Source organism: Cydia fagiglandana, chromosome 8, assembly GCF_963556715.1.
Source record: "Cydia fagiglandana chromosome 8, ilCydFagi1.1, whole genome shotgun sequence".
NCBI lineage: Eukaryota > Metazoa > Arthropoda > Insecta > Lepidoptera > Tortricidae > Cydia > Cydia fagiglandana.
Genome location: NC_085939.1, coordinates 8,958,071 through 8,982,343, shown reverse-complemented (window position 1 = coordinate 8,982,343; position 24,273 = coordinate 8,958,071). Strand labels below are relative to the sequence as shown.

The 24,273-nt window shown below is 38.2% G+C and overlaps 2 protein-coding genes across 2 annotated transcripts in view; one reads left to right on the top strand and one right to left on the bottom strand.

Annotated features, from left to right (window-relative positions):
• LOC134666581 (centromere-associated protein E-like) overlaps window positions 1-16,213 on the bottom strand; it is a 44,448-nt gene extending 28,235 nt beyond the window's left edge. Inside the window, exons 1-15 of the mRNA XM_063523782.1 lie at window positions 15,884-16,213; window positions 15,574-15,808; window positions 14,283-14,439; window positions 13,866-13,940; window positions 13,391-13,596; window positions 12,524-12,649; window positions 11,868-12,003; window positions 10,381-10,580; window positions 9,457-9,599; window positions 8,672-8,731; window positions 8,034-8,146; window positions 7,097-7,264; window positions 6,744-6,897; window positions 384-6,663; window positions 133-286 (exon numbers count right to left, since the gene is read on the bottom strand). Coding sequence (XP_063379852.1) covers window positions 133-286; window positions 384-6,663; window positions 6,744-6,897; window positions 7,097-7,264; window positions 8,034-8,146; window positions 8,672-8,731; window positions 9,457-9,599; window positions 10,381-10,580; window positions 11,868-12,003; window positions 12,524-12,649; window positions 13,391-13,596; window positions 13,866-13,940; window positions 14,283-14,439; window positions 15,574-15,808; window positions 15,884-16,034 — 8,358 coding nt within the window. The 5' untranslated portion in view covers window positions 16,035-16,213. The remainder of the gene's footprint in view (window positions 1-132; window positions 287-383; window positions 6,664-6,743; window positions 6,898-7,096; window positions 7,265-8,033; window positions 8,147-8,671; window positions 8,732-9,456; window positions 9,600-10,380; window positions 10,581-11,867; window positions 12,004-12,523; window positions 12,650-13,390; window positions 13,597-13,865; window positions 13,941-14,282; window positions 14,440-15,573; window positions 15,809-15,883) is intronic.
• Window positions 16,214-18,945: 2,732 nt separating this feature from the next.
• LOC134667026 (protein MAK16 homolog A) lies at window positions 18,946-23,233 on the top strand. Its single transcript, XM_063524332.1, has 8 exons — window positions 18,946-19,060; window positions 19,139-19,185; window positions 19,268-19,411; window positions 19,795-19,977; window positions 20,935-21,064; window positions 21,823-22,023; window positions 22,295-22,366; window positions 23,125-23,233. The coding sequence occupies exons 1-8, from the start codon at window positions 19,046-19,048 to the stop codon at window positions 23,221-23,223; spliced, it is 891 nt and encodes a 296-aa protein (XP_063380402.1). The 5' UTR covers window positions 18,946-19,045; the 3' UTR covers window positions 23,224-23,233.
• Window positions 23,234-24,273: the final 1,040 nt, after the last annotated feature.

The window sequence follows — 24,273 nt, the reverse complement described above, 5'->3', positions numbered from 1 at the left end:
CGAAAAGCAGCAAAAATAGCGAGATATGATGGATTCAGAAAACCATTTGAAAAAACCATACTCAAATGGTTTTCTGAATCCTTCATAACGAGCGGACCCCTCGCTGGAAAACATTCATCGAAAATAATTTACCTCTAAAGATTCCTTCGCTTCTTTCAAATCTTGAAATTGTTGCTGGCGCTCTTTCTTGTCTTCAGTGAGCGATTCAAGTTCTTTTTTCAGAGTTTCACAGTGCTGGGACAACTCCTTTAACTCTTTATCCTTTGTTTCCTTTTCTTCTTTGAGTCTAGAAAAGTGTAAACATAATGATTATTTCAAACCACATGGTTAGGATTATAATTATTATAAAATTTGACTGTTATATTTAAGTAATTAAAAGTTACCTGCTTAATATCTTGCACTGTATCTCAGCCGTCTTTTCATGGGTCTTCATATTCAATTTCAATCGAGAGCAGAGTTCAGTGGCCTCCTCAAACTGTTTTTTCAACACGGCATTTTGTTCCAACAGCGACTTAGCTTCCATTTTCAAACCCTCGATTACGCTCATGCTTTCCTTCATAGACTGATTCAGTGTTAGTATTTCGGCAGTTAATTTATCTAGTTCGGATTTATTCTTTTTTATAGTGACATCGGCTTCAGCTAGTTGTAAAGCGTTCTGTTCGCTTTCATTTGTGATTACGTCATTAACGGACCTTAGGTTCTTGTTTTCATGTTGCAAGTTGTTTATAGATTCCATAAGCTCTGCGATTTTAGCTTTAGTTTCAGAATCGTTAGTATTTTGTTCGGTTTTCTGGAGCTGCAAATTCTGTAGTAAACTGTCTTTTTCATTCACAGTTGTCTTTAATATACCTAATTCTTGCGTTAAGATTTCTACAGTTTTAGCATTGGCGTCATTTTCCTCCACTTTTCTTTTGTAAACTGCATCAAGTTGCTCATGTAATGATTTCAGAGTTTCTAGGTCTTCATTTTTAATAATTAACTCATTTGTAGCATTTTTGCACAGCTCACGTAATTGTTCAACTTGAAACTTTAAATATTCTATTTCTTGGTCGTTTTCTTCTAACAAAGTCTTAGATTTTGTAACTTCTAGAGCAAGGTTGTGTTTTTCTTGCAAAGCTAAGTTTCTTTGATTCGCATGATCTATAAACTTTTCGATCAAAATTGATATTTTTCTATGTACTGACCAATTTTCGTCAATGTCATTCTGTGTCAAAATGTTACTCTCAATTAGTTTCTGGCAGCTATTGCTAATTAATTTAGCTAGATCCTGTTCTCTTTGAACTATATCCAGAGTAACTGCACTAGTGATTTCGTGAACTTTTTCCTTCTGCGCTTTGAGCAGATTGTACTCTTTCTCCTGTTCACTTAGCTGGCATTTCATCTGATTAAGATTATCAGTAACACTACTAAATTCTGTGGTTAGAAGCTCCATGTGTTCCTGTAGCTCCGAGTACCGGTCCATTATTTCTAACAAGTCATTTTTATGTTTGTTTACTACTTTGTCTATAAGGTTTTCAAATACATTTACGCTGGATATGTCGAAGTCTTTATCCATGATACTCAAGATATTGTTTTTGAACTGTGTAACTAATACTGTATTTTTGTCCGCATCACTATTAGATATTTCTTCATTCATAGAATGTATATTATCTCTTATTTGTTGTAGCGTATGAGCTATGCTAACAAGGCGATTGTCTTTTTCTTTTATTTCCTCATTAACTTTAGAATACTCAAAGGTAACTTGATTAATTTTTTCGTGTAACTGATTTCTAGATTCTTCAAAATCTTTTAATTTGTTGACAAGGTTTTCCACTTCGTTCCCATGTCTTGCAACAAGGTTATCATAAAACATTTTCATAATATCGATTATTTTTATTTCCTCTGTGCAGTGGTTTTCGGCACCGGTTTTCTCTATGTAATAATTAAAGCAATCTGCTTTATCCAGAGCATAAAAGTCAACAGACTGTTCTTCAGGTATTTCTGATGCTAATTTGAATTTATTAGGCTTTGGACTAACTACGTGTGATTCTTTCGAAAATGAGAAGACGTTAGATTCTCCCATACTCTCGTCGAGATCCATGTCATGAGTCATAGATAATTCGCCACGTTCGAGGTGGCTTTTAATGGTAGCTACATCTTCTGAAATAGTTCTACAATCTTCTCTGCCAGCCATAAGTTCATTTTGAAGCGTAGACAACTTGTTGCAACGTGAAGAACTATCAGAATCACTGCGACTCCTATTTAGCACTGATTTAGGCGCCGATGGACTACCAGTAGCGCTGGTATTTTGAGCACATCGTGTACATGCCACGGTGTTACCTTTGATCAGTTCTTCTAGGTCAGCACATTGAACACTTAAAGCTTTATTGCTCTCTTTTAACGTCTCAACTTCTTTTCTTAGATCGTCAGATTCGACAATAGCCTCCATTACTTGTGTTGAAAGAAGATCATTTTCTTCTTGCAGCTTAACACATTCTCCATTTTTAGAGGAAAACTTATTTGTTAACTGGTCTATGAAGTTTAATTGTTTATTATTGTCCTTTTCTAATGCAATGATTTTTAAAGCTAATTGATCATTGGCTAAGATGCTTTTATTAAGGTTGTTATATCTTTCTTCTATTTCTGATTTTTGTAGCTTAACTTCAAGCAAGTCTTGTGTCAATTTTTCTATTTCTTCAGCCATATTTTCGTAGTTCAGCTTAATGTTGCCATTCTTACAATACTCGCAAAAGTTACTGTTTGGATGATTATTGACAAGTATTTCTTGTGTCACATCATGTAAATCACTGTGAAGTTTGATTGGACTGTTTTGAGCATCAATTTTATGAATAACAGGTTTCACATTATTTGAAAGTTTTTCGATTTTTTCATGCATCGACAAATTTTCTGCTTTTAATGCGGTTAACTTTTCCGTCATTTTTTCATTTTCAACCGAAAGCATTTGTAATTGCGTGTGTAATATATTAGGGTCTATAGTTTCAATTACGTCAGTATTAATTTCGGTTTCAAAATATACTTGCGTGCCGTCTAAACAGGTCTGGTCCTGGACCAGTAAAGTGTTGTCGACAGATGCTAACGTCACATTAGTGTCTAGCATCAAAAGATCTCCGTCTAAAGTAGATTCATCTTTGAAAGCAGAGCCATTTCTGTCTAAAACTTCCGGTAGAGAGAATCTTTTTATATTAGCTTCCAGCCTATTTACCAAAGTAGTATTTTTCAATATTGAGCTTAGTTCCTGCAATGATTTTTTAAACTCGGGCAAGTCTCTCTGGCACACATTATAGATTCGATTATTGTGATGCTGCAATACTTTGACCTGAGACTTGAGCAGTTTGTTTTCAGCATATGTTGTAGCCGTTAAAGTTGATAAATTTGTTTTGTGGCTAGAAATTTTCTTTTGCAACTCATGTGCAGGTTCCATTAGTAACTTAAGTTCTTTGCGAATTTCTTCTTGTTCTTTTAATAAGTTAACATTAACACCCTCAAGATAATCTATTTTAGCCTTTAGTTCCAAGTTTTCATCTAAGATTATGCATTTTTCCGTTAACAATTTGTCACAATCGCAGACGTCAGTTTGCGTTTCAGCACATGTAGTTCTGAAATTGGTAGTAGAACTTGAAACTGAATTCAGCTCAGCTTCACTTGGCTGGATAGCGTCTATGATTCGGTTACAGCATAAAGTCAACAGGCTTTGGGGTGAATTAGCTGGCTCAACGAATAAAGTACTTAGAGATCGACGAATTGTCTGTTTTTGATCCCCTTCCACGTCACTAAAGTCTGGCCCAACAGTAAATGGCTCATTACTTTTTATCGATAGAGATCTTTTCGCCGAGTTTTGTGATTGTAGCTCAAGGTCACTGTTGCTGAACTGTAATTCCAATAGTTGTTGCTTCATTGCGTCTTCTAATACGGAGAAATTATTCTTCCATTCTTCAATTTTTAATTCCAAATTTTCTATCATAAAGATTTTTTCTCTCAACTCTGTTTGAAGTTGTCTTAGTATTTCATTACTTTTAAGTAAGTCAACACTTGTTTTATTGTGATCTATTTTCATTTGTTCTAATTCAGCCATTAAACAACTGTTTTCGTTTTCTGTATAGGATAGTTTACTCATTAGCTGTTGATTTTGTTCTTTCATTACTTCAAGTAATTCAATGGTTGCCTTTGTTTCTTCAGTATCATTGGTTAAATTGTTAGATTTTGACACCACGACGTCATTAGTAGCCCTCTCCAAAATATTAATTATTTTATTGTAAACATTACTAGGATCGTTTTCAAATCGATATACGTCACTTTGGCTATCTATATTTCTTAACAAACTAGCAGCGGCCTTATATATGTTATCTAAAAGACAACCTTGATCACATACTGTTTCTTCAAGTTTTTTGGAAAGCTGCTGCATTTCTAAACGCTTTTCATGTAACAGTTTCTCTTTCTCTGTAACGTCACGTTTTAAGTTTACAATTTCGTCTTTCTTAGTTTGTAAAATTTCATCGACTTCAGTTTGACTATTGTGAACTGTAGACTTATCGCTTTCTACTTCACTTCTGGATACCACATCCACTTGTAAGACTTTTTCTAACTGCAAACGCAAATTATTTTCTTCGTTTTTTATTGAAGTTATTAACTCTTCTTTTTCAATAATACCACGGTTTAAAATTTCATACCTTTCACTGGCTAGCTGCAGTTCTTCATTAAGATCAGAATTTTGTTCGTTAAGTTCTTGTAATTCCTTTTTAATGTCTTCAAGTTCTGCGGTTAGTTCAGAAACGAGATGAGTTTGTTTTTCTCTTTCATCTACAAGGTTGTTATTATCACAAATTAAAGACTTCACTTGTGATCGGAGTTCCTCAATTTCTACCTCCAGTTTATTGTAATTGTTCATCGTCGATTCTTTTTCAGATATGATTTTGTTAGCGGCATTTGCGACTGAGTTTAATAGGCTGTAAAGCTCGTCGAAAGTAGACGCGTTGTCAGGTAACAATTCCTCTTCATTCGTGTCTGCTATATGTGTCAACAAAAGTAGCTGTACTCTCTTTACAGAGGATTTCCATTTGCTTAGATAATTCTTATATTCTAGTTGCTCGCTACTAAGAGAATTTATAAGACTCTCTTTGGTTAAAATTTCCCTTTTTAATTCATCTATAAGACTGTCTTTACTGTGAACTTTTTGCTGTAGTTCTTGATATGCCTCATTTTCTTTCTCTAATACACTTATGTTGTTCTTAAATTCAGTTAAGCTTGTCAACAATTTGTCATGGTTTTCGTTAAGCTCTTGTAACTGCAGGGTATATTCTTGATTTTCTTTCTCTAATTCAATAACACGTTTATCTAATTCACAACTTTGTTTTTCAGCATTCAATAATTTATTGGAAAGGTCATCTGCATTTTTGACTAAATCCGTGTTATCTTCCATCAATTTCTTTATAACATTCATGTTTTCCTGGATTTGTTCATTAGTGTTATGTGAGACCTCAACGAGTTTGATAATCTCTTCTTCTTTTTTTTCAAGTTGTTTTTTTAGTAAATCTGTATCAGACGACGCATGCAGTAATTTATCAGACAGGTCATCGGCATTTTTGCCCAAGTTCTTATTTTCTTCTATTAATTTGTTTATAACATTTATGTTTTCCTGTATTTGCTGTTTTGAACTAGTTGCCTCTTCGGTGAGTCTTATAATCTCTTCCTCTTTTTCTTCAAGTCGTTTTTTCAATAATTCATTATCAGAGTCGGCATTCAGTAATTTTTCATGATTCTCATTGAAATCGCGTAACTGATGGATATATTCAAAATTTTCTTTCTCTAAATTCTTAATACATTTCTCTAATTCACAACTCTGTTTTTCAGCATTCAATAACTTTTCAGAGAGTTCATCAGTATTTTTGACCAAATCTTTGTTATCTTCCATTAGTTTGTTTATCATATTTATGTTTTCCTGTATTTGCTCTTTCGACGTATGTGCTTCTTCAATGAGCCTCATGATATCTTTTTCTTTTTCTTCGAGTAGTTTTGTCATCAGCTCAGTATCAGAAGAACATGTTTCAATATGATTCGACTTTAATTGTTCAATCTCTTTGTTGCGTGACTCAAGGACATTTTTAAATGAATGTATAATATTTCTCATATTTTCATTATTAGCTATGAATTTTTCTTCGTTGTCAATCATTCTTTCTAAAGAAATATCATTAGAATAGAAATCAACATGGTCAATATTTTTGTCCATCAATTTAGTTTGTAACTCTTTAATAACTATCTCATATGATTCGATATCACTATTAGCAGATTCTAAGTTTTGTTTTTGGCAATTTATAGTAGAATTTAAAGTATCTATAGATGATTTTAGAAGACTATTCTCCTCTTCAGTATATTTAAAAAGGGCATTTGTTTTGACAATTTGGTCACGCAATTCTGTGCATATACTCTCGAGTGATTCAATTTTTAGTTTATATTGTAAAATATCAGTTTCTAAATTAACAACAACATCAGTTTTCGCGTTGCTATCAGTTCGTATTTCATCTACCAGCCGCTGCAGTTGACCTGAAGGCTCGTTACTAGATGAATCTATACTGCTGTCATTGTCACTTACCAAAGATATGTCTTTAGACATGTCCATAAAATTGCCGAGGTCTTTTTCAAATGTTCTAGACAGTGATTTACCTGAAACTGGAAAACAATGTTAAAAATTAAATGTCTATAGGCCAAGAGGCAATATATTTTTGTGTTTATGTTCGAAGTTTACTTACTGCTTTCTTTAATTTTTCTGCTACTATTTTGTTCATTTATTAGGGATAACAGCTCATTTTCTCTCAATTTGGCTTTTGTTTTGAGAGTTTCATAACTTACTTCTAAATCAGTCAATTTGGTATTGTACTCTTTACATCGTGTTTCTAATTCCGCCTGGAACGTAAGGAACAATGTATAAAATTACATCTGAATGTTTCTTTAAAATACATATTTGGGCTAGGGGGAGACGGCGTCACGCCCCAAGAGTACCACATTATAACACAGTTTTAAAATGAAACTTTTTAAGTCAATTATTACATAGCAAGTCTGTACACAACTATGTACTTAAATATTATTCTAATATTATGAATACCTTAGCAGACGTAAAGGTCTGAAATTCTTTTTTAGTTTGCGTTATCTTGTCCTTTAATATTTCCATTTCTGTGTCTTTTTCTATGTTTATGGCATTGAGTGTCTTAATTTCATCTTCCAACTTGGATATTTTTTTTGTGCTTTGTTCTAGTTTCTCCATATATTCCACCTAAAACAAATGCATTTTCACAAACTAGAATACATCACTGAGACTTCAGAACTGAACGAATGGCTATGACGAATATAAATACAAAATAAATAAACGTACTGGTGCACGACGCGGTCCTAGTACATGTCATCTTAAAACTTAAGTCATTGTGAATAGAGGTGACAGCAAGGTATCAACTATTGAGCATTAGCATGTCGAGCATTAGTGTGTTTACCTTACTTGATACGCGCGCGATATTTTAAGCACACTGTATACTCTTATGATTCATAGTTATAGTATTTATTCAGTTTGATGAAATTTAAATCATGTCATGTTCAAATGGAACAGAGCTTCTTTTGTTGTTTTAAAACAAAATAAATACTACTCTATTTCCTACATTGTCCAATTTCACTAAAAAAATTTGGATTTGTAGTTTTTCTGGGCCTTAAGAGGATATTGACACAATTTATCACAAAAAAAGTACGTCATTAACCTTTTAACCGCCAGCAATTTTTAATCGAGCGTGCTCGTGTCGCCACCGACAGTAATTGTACCACGCAGAGTACGGTTGGCATAGTTACGGGAGTTATAAATGGGCTGTAAAAACCAAATCAGATCTTTGTCTTATTTATCAGACTGTGGCGAAATGAGCTGGATATGTAATGTCTTATATATCAGACTGTGGCGAAATGAGCTGGATATGTTATGTCTTATATATCAGACTCTGGCGGTTAAAGGGTTAATTATACAAAGCTATCTGTCAAGATAGCAACACAAAACTCATACTCACCACGTCTGGATTGTAAAGTTTTTCTCGTTTCGTTAACTCTACGATATCCTTAAGATCGTTTTCTGCAGTTTTTGCTTTCTTCCTTAACACACAAGGGGGTGTTTTCGATGCATCTATCGAATAAAATATATGGGTTTTTATTATTGTAATATATATATATATATAATACTCGTACATTTATGTATATGGAAATCCATATCAGTGCAGTAAGTTGAAGAAAAAGATTAAAATATTATTAAGATTTAAGATGACTGGAAAGAGAGAGTCGCTTGAAATTAATAAGGGGCTGTCCATAAATTACGTCATCGTTTTTTTTAGACGATTTTTGACCATTTTTCCCCTAAATCATCCAAAAATCATGCTTCGAATGACCCCGTTTCCTCCTACATCATGCTACCAGCATCCGATGTCCAGACCCCGCCCCTAATTTGAAATGACGTAATTTATGAATAGCCCTTAACACCATCCCTTGAAATCAAAATTATGGCCTTGTTTCTGGTGTTTATATATATAAAACTGAGGGAAAGGTGCCGCGGAGTTACAATCACAGTTCTATTGAAAATGGTAAATGGTCTAAGATTGTAACACAGTAAGTTCGTTGAGAATGGCCGCAATACGGGAATTATAATAATACTCACTATAGCATTTGTGGTATGGTGAACAACGCGAAGTGTTAGATGCGTTGTCTTCATCGCTATCTGTACAAAATACAATTATACACAATGTGACATAGTTCTGGTCTTCTATTTTCCATAGTTTAATTAAAGTAAGACAAAATCTTAGTCAAATAGGAATCATCAAAATCAAAATACACAGCATTACAGCTAAAACCAATTCACTCACTTATTTTAATTATGTCACCAACCGCGAACATTTTTCTTCTTCTATGTGCGCGTCGGAGAACACATAACGGAGGGTTTCATTACTTCCATTCCTTTTCATACGATACTAACCACTGTTGGCTATGTGCGAAATTGGTGGTAGGAAAAATACAAGCGACGCCAACGCATGAAGTTTAGTTACCACATCTTCATACTATTTGGCAGCTGCCATTTCGAATAATCATTATGTCCCAGACCAACTAGGGCGGCGGCACAGTCATGCACGGAACGAATTCCCCCCTTGCTATATCCTCCTAAGGCCCAGCCATACAAATGAAAAATTCAGAAATTGCCACTGAAGTTTGAACCTTTAATGCAGGGAATAGAGTCGATTTTGGTTTTGTTTAAAAATTTTACGAAACAATAGAAATGCAACTCTGTTCCAATTCAATATTATTTAAATTTCATCGATCTGAATAAGTAATATAGGTAGGCCCTTAGGAGGACACCCCCTTATACATAAACGTTTACTAAAGTTGACAAGCCGATAATAATCGTTTGTCCCTTTCCATCATACCAAGGGGGTTAGTGTATAAACTCACCAAGGTCGATAATCTCGTCGCTAAAGTTAACCTTCTTGTCTTTGGGCGGCGGCGTCACCATAGCCCTCTCCTCCGTCACGGGCTCCAGCTGGCTCGCCCGCTGGATCGGTTGGAATTCGCGCGGAGTAGGGAACGCTGAAGGGCTGCAATCAAATTAATTAAATTAAATTATTTAAATTTTTTGTTAATATGATGACGTAATAATAATCTAATTAATCATCTAATCATCATCTCCTCCTAGCCGTTTTCGGCTACAGCGACTGCTATGCTACAGCTGAGAGCGTCGCTGGTGCGCTCTCAGGTGACTGACGTAGCCAATCCTTGCAGCAAATGTGCGGCCACATTCGCTGCATGTCAGCACCCCTCCGACGTAATTGTACGTGATGGCCACAGGTGGTCTGGCCTTTAGCTCGTCACGCTTAACGTCGAGCTCTGTGCGTCGCCTGGCTTCAAACTCACGCACCTGCGTCTGCACAATATGCCTCCACTGTGGACGGTCACCAGCTAGCTAATTAAACACTTATAGTCAATATCAAAATACGTCTACGCCTCGGCTAGTCTGTGGCCATGAGTAAGCCCATTCATAATAAAAAAAAAAAAATACACAATACATTTCTAAATAATAAAATATTATATGCCAATAAATTGTGGTCTAAACTGTAGGTCTTCGAGAAAACCTCTGCAGTTAACCTTTTGGACGCCATAGACAGCAATTGAAGTCAACGCAAAATCGTGACAACGATGCCAAAGACTGCATTTGACGTCGATCGTTTTTTGACGAAAATCTACTGAAAAACACCCCACTTTTAGGTTGGCATTATTTTATCACAAAACTAAATTTTACCCCCGTGGCGTCGGTGGCACGGCAAATGGATGCGCCGTTTGGCGTTCAAAAGGTTAAATAATTAGACAAGTGGGACTCACTTGTACTTGAGGCTGGGCGTGCAGAACCTCTGCACGGCGGGGTCGCCGGGCGGGCGCAGCTCGGCGGCGGAGATGGTGGCGCGGCGCGGCGCGCACCACGTCTTCCGGCGCGCGCCGCCCGCCACGCTGCTCGCGCCGAAACCGTTCAGAATCATCTTCCGGAGGCTCTCTATCTTGTTCAAAAGCTTACGGTTGTCTTGCTGCAACGATATTTAATTAACGATCTAAATAAATATTTGTTTCTGTCGACTGCCCCACTGGACGCCGTCCTGTTGGTCATCCTAAATACTGTTGGGCGGATAAAGTCGAGGCAGATCTCCGTGAGCTCGGCGTCGGCGAAAGCTGGCGGGATACCGCTCTGGACTGATCAAAGTTGCGTGCTCTTGTGTTGGAGGCCGAGACTCATTTTGGGTCATCGCCAAGTAAGTAGTATTAGTCAAGTGCCCCAAGTGTACCCAGGCTAACGGGTGTTTTACACAATTATTTGAACATGTTGGGTGTTGGGTGTGTTGAATGTTTATGTGGGGTGTCCTATCGGACCCCCAGATGTCGCTGGTGCGACATGGTGGAGGCGGACCTGCGCGAACTTCGAGTCAGCAATTGGCGAGAGGTAGCGATGTTACGATTCGACTTCACAAATCGGTTCAAACCGATTTAGGTCTGAAGTCGACTAAATCGACGTGAGTGTTCCGTAAATCGACTTAAGATACGTTCAGCCGCTCTAAACGCATCCTTTCATATTTGTTGATGCGTCACTTTCATTTGACATATTGAGGATTAAAATGTACGCAAATCGATTTCAAACCACGAAGAAAAATGTTGCCATGCACATTGCCGCCATTATTGAGTCGAGTCGAAACTTGGTATCTACAGGTAAAGTAAAATGAAACTTATTGTTTATGTTGTAAGGTTCAATTTCGCATGGGCTTAAAGCGATTGATTTGGCGGTATACTTGGATCGGTTTGGCAGTTTTGCGCCGCGTCGATTTGCTAACTCAACGATTCGCGGCAATGACACGAAATCGCACGAGACCGCACGCTCTTTCCTGCTTGCTCGTATAGTGCTTTCCCGTTTTAGCTTTAGAAATTATAAAATTGTGATTTACCGCGCAACAAAACTAAAAAAATATTACAAAACTTTTAAGTCAAAATTTTTTCTGTCGATCGGATCGAACAAAGCGTAAAATTGACAATTCAATTTCCTCAACTCAAAGACTACGGAGCGGTTTGAACTACTGATACTTAAAAAGTAGAAGTTAAATCGACTTGGCCAAATCGGTTTGCAAACCGATTTGGGTTTAAATCAGAGTCGACTTATTCGGTTTGAAAATTTTTCGATTTGGCCCATCACTAGCGAGAGGTCGCACAGGATCGAAAAAGTGGCGCTGTATTGTGTCGGAGGCGAAGTCTCATTTTGGGTTGCTGAGCCAACGGAGTAAGTAAGTATTTGAACATGTTGGGTGTTTTACACAATTATTTGAACTTACTTCAATATGATTTTTGATAGCCAATTCCGACTGCAACTTGGATAGTTGCTTGGTCAAATCCTGTAGTTTTGTAGCGTCCGTGGCCACCGCGTTCACTTCCGGCTTGTTCTTGATTGCTTTAGCTCTGTTGGCGAACCTGGAAAATTATCTCATGATCATATCAAAGAACAACAATACTTGGATTATATAAAAAAAAATAGTATTTGGAGTTTTCTCCGTTACGACCGTTAGTTAGGCTACCTAGTAAAATCGTATCTAACGGAATGGCTAAAAGTAATGAGAATTGTTATTTTCGAAAACATAGTCAACATCAAACTTATCCAAAGTGTAATACGAACAGTCAGAAGCATTATAACAAAAAATTAATAAAAGGAAGCCTTTTAATATACTATAGCGTTTGCTTTCAAAGTTACATAATTATTATCTACTTTGTCATCATAAAATCCAGAAACCAATAGCTAAATTGTCTTTATTTTTGTGTTATCGAAAATAAAATTTTGTGTTATCGAAAAAAAATCGCGCGGGCGATGGCGGGATGAACTAGACTCCTTTTTGAAGGAGTGGCCAGACACAGGATCGGAAAGAGATCTGTGGAGAAATTGGGGGGAGGCCTTTGCCTAGCAGTGGGACACGTAAGGCTGCAAATAATAACTTACTGTAAGGTGGAGATCGTTTCTTCAACAGCGGCGGGGGTAACAGCACATATGATACTGGTCTTAGCGTTTCCGCCAAGCGAGTTCTGCAGGATACGCGTAAGCTTGCTGTCTCGGTAATTTATGTGTCTGGAAGTTATTAATAAAGAATAGGAGATAGATAAAAGAGTAGAAAAAAAGTTCGAAAGCTTTTGAACTGCTATAACGTTAACTATGTATTAAAAATTCAGTTCCGTCATTTGGTCACCAAATGTCGAGATACCAAATGTAAATAAATTCAAGGAAGACAAGTAATAGTTTCAGTATTTATTAAGCAGTCTAAAATAAAGGACCCCGGACCTAAAGTATGGAAAATGTGGTTTCAGTTAAATATCTTGAGACTTTGATATTTTCAGAGTCCTGAACTAAAGTCTCTAGGGGTGCTACCACTGTTTTCGATTTCCACTCTTTCAGAGTTTCGACTGATTTTGTACTAGATAACACGTATCTCTGGAAAAACGCGCATTTATTATTGACGCGCGACATTACAAATTAAAGCGAGTTGTTGATGTATGAGCCTTAAACAACTTGCCAGTGGCACCAGTGGCTACAACATAGATTTTAACAATGCAAAGAGAACATACTTTTGCGAGCCCTCAGACAGCTGCTTGATGACCAGGGCCAGCACAGACAGTGACTTGTTGATGTGCGTGCCCTCCTTGAAGCGCCTGCCGGTGGCGCCGGTCCATCGGTGGACCTTATTACAAAAGGCATAAGGTCCACCGATTTACAGTTAACAGTGTGGGTTATGGTATGAGCCTTCCTTAAACAACTTCCCAGTGGCACCCTTGGCTACAACATAGACTTTAACAATGCTGAAAGGGAGCATACTTCTGCGGGCCCTCAGACAGCTGCTTGATGACCAGGGCCAGCACAGACAGTGACTTGTTGATGTGCGTGCCCTCCTTGAAGCGCTTGCCGGTGGCGCCGGTCTGGCCGGCGCGCTCGGAGCCCGCCAGGTCGACAAGATTCAGCTGCGACACGTTCACGCAGCCCGCTGTCTCCTCGTCTTCTGTGTGCTCTCGAGATTCTATTGTCTGTTAAAGAAGATATTGTAATTGTTGGTAAGGTGGTACATAAGAAGCACACTTCCCCTAGATAACTGTACAGATGTAGTGCATAATTGTTTTCCTTCGTATATTCTCGGAAACGTTCGTATTTGTCATGCTACTTCAGTCAGTACTTTTTGTACCGACACTGAATGAAATAGCAAGACCGTACGTTTCCGTGAAAATACGAAGGAAAATAATTATGCACTACATCTGTAGAAGCTGTATAAATATAGAATAGAGAAAGATATACTCACAATCTGGAATATTGAATGAGACCTGCTACTTTCTTCATTCATGTTTGTGGCACCAGTATGTCGGTTTGCCTCACCCTGCAAATAAAAATGTGATATGTCAACTTTTAAATATATTGGTCTGCTGTGACCAGTCAATATTAAAACAAAAAAATTTTTTTACCAGTCATAAGTGCCATGGTATGGTGTTACTGAATTGAAAGTAAATAAGATATGTACAAAAAATCTTAACATTAATCAAACTATTTAGGTTGATTTTAATATTCTGTGAATTCTGTTGATCTGTTGCAGAGGAGAAGGCACATTTCCTAAAGCCTCAACTACAACGTACAATGAATTCAGTTAATCAACCAAATACTGCAATGTAAAGTAAATTGCATGCAAGCTCTTTATCCGTCTAAACGGGGCTTAAGGCCTTACCTCTTTCATAATATCTAGGACTTCTTCTGGAGAAGATGTGAACTTCTCTGTGGCATCCACCTTGACACCCTGCAGGGTGTCTCGGACCTTAATCTTGTCATTCTCGCAGTTCAATAGGTCTTTTAGTGTTTCATTGTAAATTTCTATGAATGAAACTCTGAAAGTGCAAGAAAAAGATGACAATGAACATTGTCTTTGAATTATAGCTTTATATTTCTTATGATTATACATATATAAAATATTTTATCATGATATGCAATAAAAATATTTGTATTTATCCTACACTATTTAGATGATTATATTATAAAATGCATATTTTAGGTATATGTCCAATTAGTACATCCTTTACAGCCATATTATATGGGATGGATACATTTTTTGTTGCTATTCTGTCTCATTGACCAAGGGACAATAAAGGCAATAGGGTAGATATTTGCTGAGAGGGTTGAATGGATTTACCCGAGTTTGAAGTTAAGCGACACAATAAGTCTGTTTTGATGGTATCAAGTGTATTTAGTAATGGTACCTACATTATTCATCTTTTTCAAGAGAGCAATTTGCAAGGCAGTGTAGAAAAAAAAAACTACAGAATAGTTGAATAATCTAAACAATACTCAGAACAACTTGCATGAGTACAAAATCATTTCAAATGTTCTATAGATAGATGGATACACTGTACACATATTTTAACATAAATTTTGTAAATTTAATTTATGCAAAAACCTATATAATATTAAGTTTATAGTTACTATGTTGATTTTGTTAAGAATGTATTAGATTTACATCATTAGATGATATCCATAACAAGGTCAAGGATAATATTATGTGATATACAAAAACAAGGTTGCATATTCATCAAATTCATCATACACATGTGTTTGTTTTAAACTATAATTACATATTACTATAATTAAGAACTGGTTGAAAGATCTTAACTATATTCGAACTGAGACGCTGTTGAAGGTCATCACCTAATCCCTCACATGATAACCATCTCTGTAGCCTTACGCCTTACACACACTCGCACTCACACACGCACACACACATACACACGCACCATCATTTTCATTCCTTTTTTCTTTCTTTGAATTTCAAAATTTCCTTAATTATTAGTTCATTAGATTAGTTTCTTCTTAACCTTACAAATTTAAAACCCGGCTGCCACATCACAGGCGTAGCCTAGTGTGGGGCCACAGGATATATAAATATTGTCAACAAGGTTATTTGAAATAAATCTTATTCTTATTCTTATATAAATTAGATAATAATTGGAGATGAGCTAATACTTTACCTAACCAGGAAATCTCTATCCGGAATGCATTTGATTTGTTCAAACAAATTCAGCACAGCCAACTGAATGATGCCTGGAGAAGTCTCCGTTCCAGACATAGTATAGGTTTTTCCTGAGGAAGTCTGCCCATAGGCAAATATAGTCCCATTGAAGCCAGCAATAGCTGCCTCCACAATTGGCTTAGCAACATCTTCGTAGACATCTTCGGTCTTGGTTTTCACATCATATACTTTATCTGAAAGATTACCCACGAATTACAATATGTTCTATTGGCTCAATGAATGAGGTAACCCCAAATACTCTCACTTACCGAACGTGTATTGTACTCCAGATTCTTTCCCGCTGGCGTCCAGCTGATACAGCGCATTGTTTTTTACTTTCCACTGGAACGAAAGCTTGTCCTCTATTTCGCGAGAAATCAGCGGCCTAACTTTGACAACAACTTTTATGTTGTCACTCATTTCTCTTCGTTTAATAGACACATTTACAAACAGTACTTATTCCTCAAACGGAAAACGAACTTTCACAACGGCATGATCAAATACTACAAGAGTCAGCAAAGCGAGCGTTTCAAATTTGTATTGTGCTGCGATACATAAACATACAGTCACCAAAATAACCGACAATAAGAAAATTTTCAAATAAAAAAATCGCTCACATCACTCGTAATTTTTTTAAAGTGTCCAAATGCTTGATTATTTACAATGCATGAATCAAGTCAAACGAAATTAAAAGCATGAACATGGGAGTACGTAATAACAAAAAAAAGTATTTATCTTCAGTATTCATTAAAATTACATGTTTGTGTATCTTTTGTGTAAAGTTATCTAGTATTTTTATTAAAGAGAAGATTTTATTTCCTCGAATCTAAACAAGTTAAAAGAAGTTATAGAAATTGTCTCTGACTGCTTTATATTAACTGTTTGAGGTACATTAAAAAACGTTCAGTATTAACCGCCATCCAACATCCAACTTCTAAGCACCATATACAAACATAGTACAGCCGCCATAAAATTACAGTCTTCTGGCCCGTCCTTCGAAGTGCAAAGGGGAGTGAAACAAGGAGATCCGCTATCGCCGAAACTTTTCACCAGTACATTAGAACATGTCTTCCAGAAGCTTGCGCCGCATTGGGGAGACAAGGGGCTGGTTGTCGGCGAGAAAAGGTTAACTAACCTTCGCTTTGCCGATGACATTGTCCTTTTTTCCTCAACGGCATCCGAGCTACATCATATGCTAGAAGACCTTAGCAATGCAAGCCTCGAGGTTGGACTGAAGATGAATATGTCAAAGACCAAAGTCATGACTAACGGTATACAACGTAGGATTGAGGTAAACGGAGAACACATTGCATATGTCCATGAATACCTTTATTTGGGCCAAATAGTCTCTTTCCAGGCGCGACAAGAAAAAGAGGTCGACAGACGGACCGAGAACGCCTGGAAGAGCTATTGGTCCATGAAACACCTCATGAAGGGAGATCTACCTCTGTCTCTCAAACGTAGGCTCATGGACATGTGTATACTTCCAGTCCTCACCTATGGTGCTCAAACTTGGTCTTTGACGGAAGCTCAGAAGTCCAAACTCGGGGTTTGTCAGAGAGCTATGGAGCGCAGCATATTAGGTGTGAAACTAAGGGATCACATCCGGAACACCACGCTGCGCTCTAAAACTCAAATAATAGATGTAGCTCGAAAAGCGGCCAAGTTAAAGTGGGACTGGGCTGGTCATGTCTGCCGCATGCCGAATGACTTATGGGCCAAGATAACCACGGAGTGGGTGCCCCATGAGTCGAACCGGAGATGCGGCAGACCTCGTCGGCGATGGCGGGATAACTTAGACTCCTTTTTGAGAGACTGGCCAGATGCAGCTCAAAATCGGGAAGAATGGAAGAAGAGGGGGGAGGCCTTTGCCCAGCAGTGGGACACAATGGGCTCGTAATAATAATAATAATAATACCCCGCGGGGGCAGCTTGTGGCGAGCTGACGGTGAGTGGCGACACCGCGGACCCCTATTCCAGAGGGCCCTGTCATCTGGCCCTCGCCTCTGTGCTTGCCTTGATTGGCCGGCCAGAGTGGAGTCGCAAGAGCGGGACCTATGCTCCAGGTTGGAAGTGTAAAATGTCATAACGCCGGCGGCCCTTGAACGGATTACCGGGATCTGGCTACCGCAGACTCACCTCTCAACAACTTCATAGCCACTCCAAAGTGTTGCCCTGTTGTCGCACTGTGCGTGCGGCCATTGCGGGGCCCACTCAATGAGTAGGCGAGTCACCACCTGTCTTACACAATTTTGAGACTGATTGTCACGGCAGGTGTCCGCTAGTCTCTCCCATAGCCCATTATCCAGTCCATCCAACTTTCAAATCTATAGCCTATGACCTTAGTTCCCATCGCAGCACAAAAGTGCTGTACTGCAATAGTCTTTGCACCTGGCGGGGACCATCTCCGGATGTATCACATTGTGCGTTCGGGGATGGTATCCGCCACGTGTATCCCTTGCTTTTAGATTAAAGTGTCTTAAAGGGCCTCTGCGCTGTTGGCTTCGGCCCCACGTACGCCTCCCAAAGGTCCGGGACCCCATGGTCCCGAGATATGGAAAAGACATACAAATAATAATAATTATTATTAACCGCCAATGTCATATTGGTCTATCACATGTCAATGTCAGTGTCAAGGGCCCAACCTTTTCTGTTCTCTTTCACGACGCAGCAACTAGTATCATTTCTCTCTCCTCGCTCTTTTAAAATGCCGTTTGTCAAAAAAGGACAACCATACTGTTGACAAGGTGGACTTCAAATCAAGTGTTGCCTTTCTTGATGCGCCCGGGCTGTGTATGTGTGCGTAAAAGCGTATATGTGTGCTCTTTTAGGGATGTAAAAAGTCGATTTTAATCATGTTATATATCGATAAACGCTACACAGCGGAACGAAATAGCGATTAATTGAAGCTTCAATATCTTCGTTAAACATAAACATAATTGAAATGCTAATGGATAATGAATATATTATAATATAATAATATAATTCAATTATTGCGGAACACCTATTTTAGGAGGTATTTATGTATTTTAATTAAATATCTGAACTTTCCCTTGGTTCCCTGCTGGGGCGTGACTATAAAATTGTGATCTGATAACCACAATAAAGAATAAAAGCGTTTTTGGTCATTTTAGGTATCGTTAAGCCTTTGAAGTAAAATTAAAATTGCAAGAAATGTCGATAGTTTATCGATATGACTTTATCGACATGGCTACAGCAACGTGGGCCTCATTGTTAATCGTACACTAAACAAAAGTGGCAACAGTGACAGCTCGCTGAGACACCGTCTATATATATATTATGTCTATGGTCAGTGTCACGTCACGTCATTTCAATTGTTTCAATTTAAAAAAAAATGCACATGTGCGATTGTGCGACTGTGCGTTGATGTTTTAATATAAAAGCTGTATTACAACGCATAATTTCTCAACATGCAGCATGATGATGTAAGTAGATGCTCATTTGTAAATTAAATAAAAACCATACTACGTGCATATTAATACGTATATTCTTTTAATATTTAGGTTGTTTGGGCCATCATCAACAAGACTCATTGTTCCCACAAAGTAACGTAAGTATTTGCATTGCAATAATATTTTACTAACTAATAATGTATTTGAAAGTTATTAAAGTCATTATTACACGTTTTTCAGGACACAGACTCAACATTTTTGCCGCAATGAATTTAACCTCACTGGTCTATGTTCGCGGGCCTCCTGCCCCCTCGCAAACAGCAAGTATGCGACGATTAGGGAAGAAAATGGTATTATTTACTTGTACATGAAGACAGCGGAAAGGTATGTTTTTATTTAGGATCCTATCATTTCTGTAATGTTATCTAAAGCTGTGGAAAGTGAATGTATAGTTTACGAATCTTAAAGCCCAGAAGTACTTATGCATTACAACAAGTCACCAGATATAAATAGTTACTTTACCCTGCATTGTGCATTTTATGCAGCGCATTTTAAGAGCTTTTACTTGGCTTCATTTATGTATATTGTGTAAATAGTCTGCTGTTTAAAATAAAAACTGAAGAATTAACTATCCATGAAATATCAAGGTTACCGACATCTGCTTTAAGTATAGTCAGCTCATATTATTATTTTGTTAATTAGTCTCCCCTCCTGTTGATCAGTCAGAGTAAACTATTCTTTCAAATGATTTATATCTTGCATTCCAGAGTCATGTTTCCTGCCAAGCAATGGGAAAAAGTGAAACTGTCACGGAACTTTGAGAAGGCCATCCACCAGATAAATGAGAACTTATTGTACTGGCCTGGCTTCATCAAGGCCAAGTGTAAACAGAGATTTGTCAAAATAACTCAGTATCTGATCCGGATGAGAAAACTTAAGCTTAGACGAGTGTAAGTTACAGCAGCAGCAGCATGGTTGCATTTTTATCACTTCTCACCATGCCTGTCACTTTCTAACAAGTCTCTCTCTCTCTCTCTCTCTCTCTTTAGCCTTTTTCTATCCTTCGGGTGTAGGCCTCCTTCATTTTATGCCATTGGTCACGGTCTTTTGCAACTTGAAGCCACTTCTTCCCCGCAGTCCTTTTGATGTCGTCGTCCCAACGCATCTTGGGTCTACTTTGGGGACGCTCTTCCCCCCATGGTCGCCACTCGAGTAGTCGTTTACTCCACGAGTCGGTCATTCTTGCTATATGACCCGCCCATTCCCATTTCAAATTTGCTACGCGTTTTACAACATCCGTGACCTTGCTCTGCTGTCTCAGCCACTCGTTTGTTTTACGGTCTCTCAATGTGACCCCCACAGTTTTCTCTCTACTCTAACAAGTATGTAATTACAAAATGTACAGGCGATAAAAATGGAACTATGCTGCGCCCGCTCGATATAATAATCAACTTAGTCAAGAAGATAAATTAGGATGATTTAAATTCAACATTCACATATGTATTCTTGTGCTTTTTTAAGGGCATTTTATTGTAAGACTGCTTTAAAAGGTGTTAGTCCTAAGGTTCTAACAATGTAGACCAAAGTTCTGAAAAACATGTCACTAATAGTGACCATGACCATACTTCATTAGCTCACAATCAGTAACCCGAAAAGGATCTTGGCCTGTAACAGAAGAGAGTGCCACTCTGCCCTATACTGCACCACTTTTCGTCAGTTGGGTATTCTGAAGGCGGACAGGTCTTTTAGGGCTTCATCATTCCAGTGGTATCTGGGACACCCAGACGGACGTTATCTGCCCGGGTGCCCCACAATGATAATACGCGAGTAGAATCGTAATCGTAATATTAATAAAATATGAATAGTTTGGATATTGTAAAAGTATGTGTTATTATGTATACTTTCAGTAAGGAGATAGTGCCCATACAACGCAAAATTGAGAGGCGGGAACGAAGACGCGAAGAGAAGGCTCTTGTCGCTGCAAGAATAGATAATGCCATAGAGAAACAACTGCTAGAGAGACTTAAGAAGGGCACTGTGAGTACTTACCTCTCCTAGCACTGCACCTCTTAACACTTTCGCAACCGGGCAAAAAACGGCGCACTACCCCAGAAACCGGTCGTCTTATGTCTGCGTACAAAAGAACCCGCTGGGCGGGTTGTTCGGCATCTGAGCAAATATTACGAGTGCCTACCAGGCGGGCTCTCAGTTGTCAAAGTGTCAAAACAAAAATTATCCCGTACGAAACTATAGTTCGTTTTTTTAGCATTACAAATAAGGTAAACAATCCTGATGTGTCTTTTAATTGAAAAAGACATTTTAAAAATAAGTTACGGCAAATATGTAACAATCATGAATCTAATATGATCATTTATATTCTTCTGCTTTCATAAGTAGTAAGTTACTGATTTTTAAAAAGCGTTTTTCAATTAAAAGCCATGTCAAGATTGCTTACCTTCTTTCAAGTTCTTCCTAATTCTAAAAAAACGTTTATTTATTACTAACATTTGATTTATAATGTGACTGAATGTATGCACTACACTAAGATGCCAGTGTGAAAAGGCCCATAGAGGATAGAGGATATGGATATTTATGTTGTATCAGACTTATAAATAATGCTATGGGTTACAATTTTTCAAGGTAATACTCTCATCATTGATCAGTCACGTATCAATAGCCGGGTCCACACAGAGCGAGCATACGCGCAGGTATGCTCGCTCTGTGAGGACCTTGGCTAACCATATGACATGAGATAATGGTACTTGCAGATGTATAAAAATTTCTACTAATTTCAGTACAATGATATCTACAACTTCCCGCAAATGGCGTTCGATGCAGCACTGAAAGCTGAGGAGGTGTCCGACGAAAGCGAGAGTGAGAGGGAAGACGAGGACGAGCGAGAGGTGGAGATGGAGCCAGAATTGGAGAGAGAGCTGCAAGCTGTTGAGGAGACAGATGAATTTGTAGAAGGAGATAGTGACATGGACAGTGATGAGGTAAGGTTTAAGATTACCTATACTTAGGGCATACTGAAAATTCCTGGACATATATCAGAATCCAGAAACTTTTAGTATGGCTTTCAGTATGGTAATGTCATGGCCATAGAAATGCTTACAAGAGAGATGCTTGCAGAGACAGCTCTGTGTTAACAACTTAAAAATATGGCTTTAAGATTTTTGTTGAGATATTTTGATTTAATTTAGAAATATAAAAAGCCCTTCCATGTACTAACCAAAGTTTGTCTAATTAAATATTTTCCAAATTCAGGAAAGTGATTCAGGTCACAGAGATGGTGCAGAGGTTGGAAGTGATTTTGAGTCTGAGACATCTGATATTGAGGTATGATATGTAAATAATCTTCGCATAAGTTTAGTGTTTTAACACATATTTTACTTTAGAAGTGCATTAATATCTCTCTGTGTGTGTGTCTGTCTTATTCTCTCTGTGTTATGTACTTGTTTTGTGCAATAAAGTGTTTACTACTACTACTACTAATATCATAACAAAAGTTATTGACCACGTTAACACGCAACTCCCACAATTGGGCTAAATCTAACGGGAAATCCTTAAAGCTGTTTGGGTATAGATTACGACGTAAGTACGAAAAATAGTAATTACCTATTCGCACATATATCATACAACATTTTAAAGTGGGTACATTATGGCCCCTTAAGTTTTCGACATAGGCACGTAAAGTGCTAATTAGTTAACACATTCACTGCCGCCAACGCACATGTGCGTTCACCGTCATACAAGTTTGTTCCTAGGCCACGCCCCCTGGCAGTGAATGCGTTAATTACCGCGCTGCATGTAAACGCTTTATTTATTCAATGTCAACAAATAACAACCGTCAATTTGCGGAGTTTTGATCTATACTTTATCTCTTTCGCACGCGCGTAATTTTATTGCTGTCCCGCCCATGATGCCGGTGGTAAAAGGTACTCAGCGAGCGGGAGAGCACTATAAATTATGCGCGTGCAACTGAAATAGGAAACAGGTGAATGTGAGAAATTCTTCGTGCTTAGCGTCGTTACTTTAGTTACCGTCATATAGATATTTTTGTGATTTATATAATAACACGCTATAAATACTTTTAGGATGTTGCTGAGAAGATTGTTTCTAGGAAGAAGCCGCGCGTTGAAATAGAATACGAAACTGAAGTTCCCAGCGTGTCTAAGAAGAAAATAAAACATTGATGCAATTTAATTTGACTTTTATTTAAAAGTAGGCATATATCTTATCATATTTATTCATCAACAATACAAGATTGTGTTTGAAATGCACATAAAATACAATTACAATAAAATACATACAATAGAAAACAACATTGAAAAAGCTGTCTTCAAAACTGTCTGTCAAACACTTGCTTTGAATTAGTGGCGACTATCGCTAAAATTAGTGTTAGAAAGTCATTCAGCTCAATTGAATACTCTAGTCTGTACCTACCTTTCGGGGTACCATAGGACGACAACAACAATTATGGAATGTAAACATATCTATTGGATATAAAAGGCTTAGGGCCGGTATAGACGGACTGCAACCCGACTGCAACTTGTATGGGATCTGCACGCAGACTGCAACGTCGGCGTGCATCAGTTTCCATTCAAATTGCAGTCGAGTTATTATTTTTAATTATTAGTATCTATGACGTCCGCGATTATCTCGAACCCGGCCCCGGATCAGAATCCGCACCTCGACCTGGACCTGGACCGGACCTTGACCTGGACTTACTGTATCTAGAAAACAAGTCCCTCCGGTCGATCCTCCGCATTTTTTCTGGCCAAAGACCATAAGGAATGAGGATTTATGGAGTATGCGCCGACAACCTCCGATCACCCAAGAAGTAGCGCTGCTGAAGTGGAGATGGATCGGACATACCCTTTGAAGAGGAGCTGCGAACAGCGCTATTATAGTATTGCGTTTGAGTAGGAGAGGTAGGAGTATATAAAACGCTCACGCCCCGCCTGGAAAACGAGCCTGTGTGACGGAACCTTGAGGCCGGAAAGCGAGCCCGTAAACGCCCTGTACACACGATCGCGAGTTTTTCGCGGCTCTCGCGCGTGAGTTGTGCTGCCAACATGCGACAAGCCGCCAAGTCGCGCCGATCTGTCGCTTCTCGCGCCTGTCGCGGCCAGTTGTGCTAGAGGTGCTGGAGGCGGTGCGTAGAGAACGAGCTGCGAGCCGTAAGACAGGCTGAGCCGTAGGGCTGGAACGAGGCCAAGACGGTGGCTCAAGATAGAAAGGCG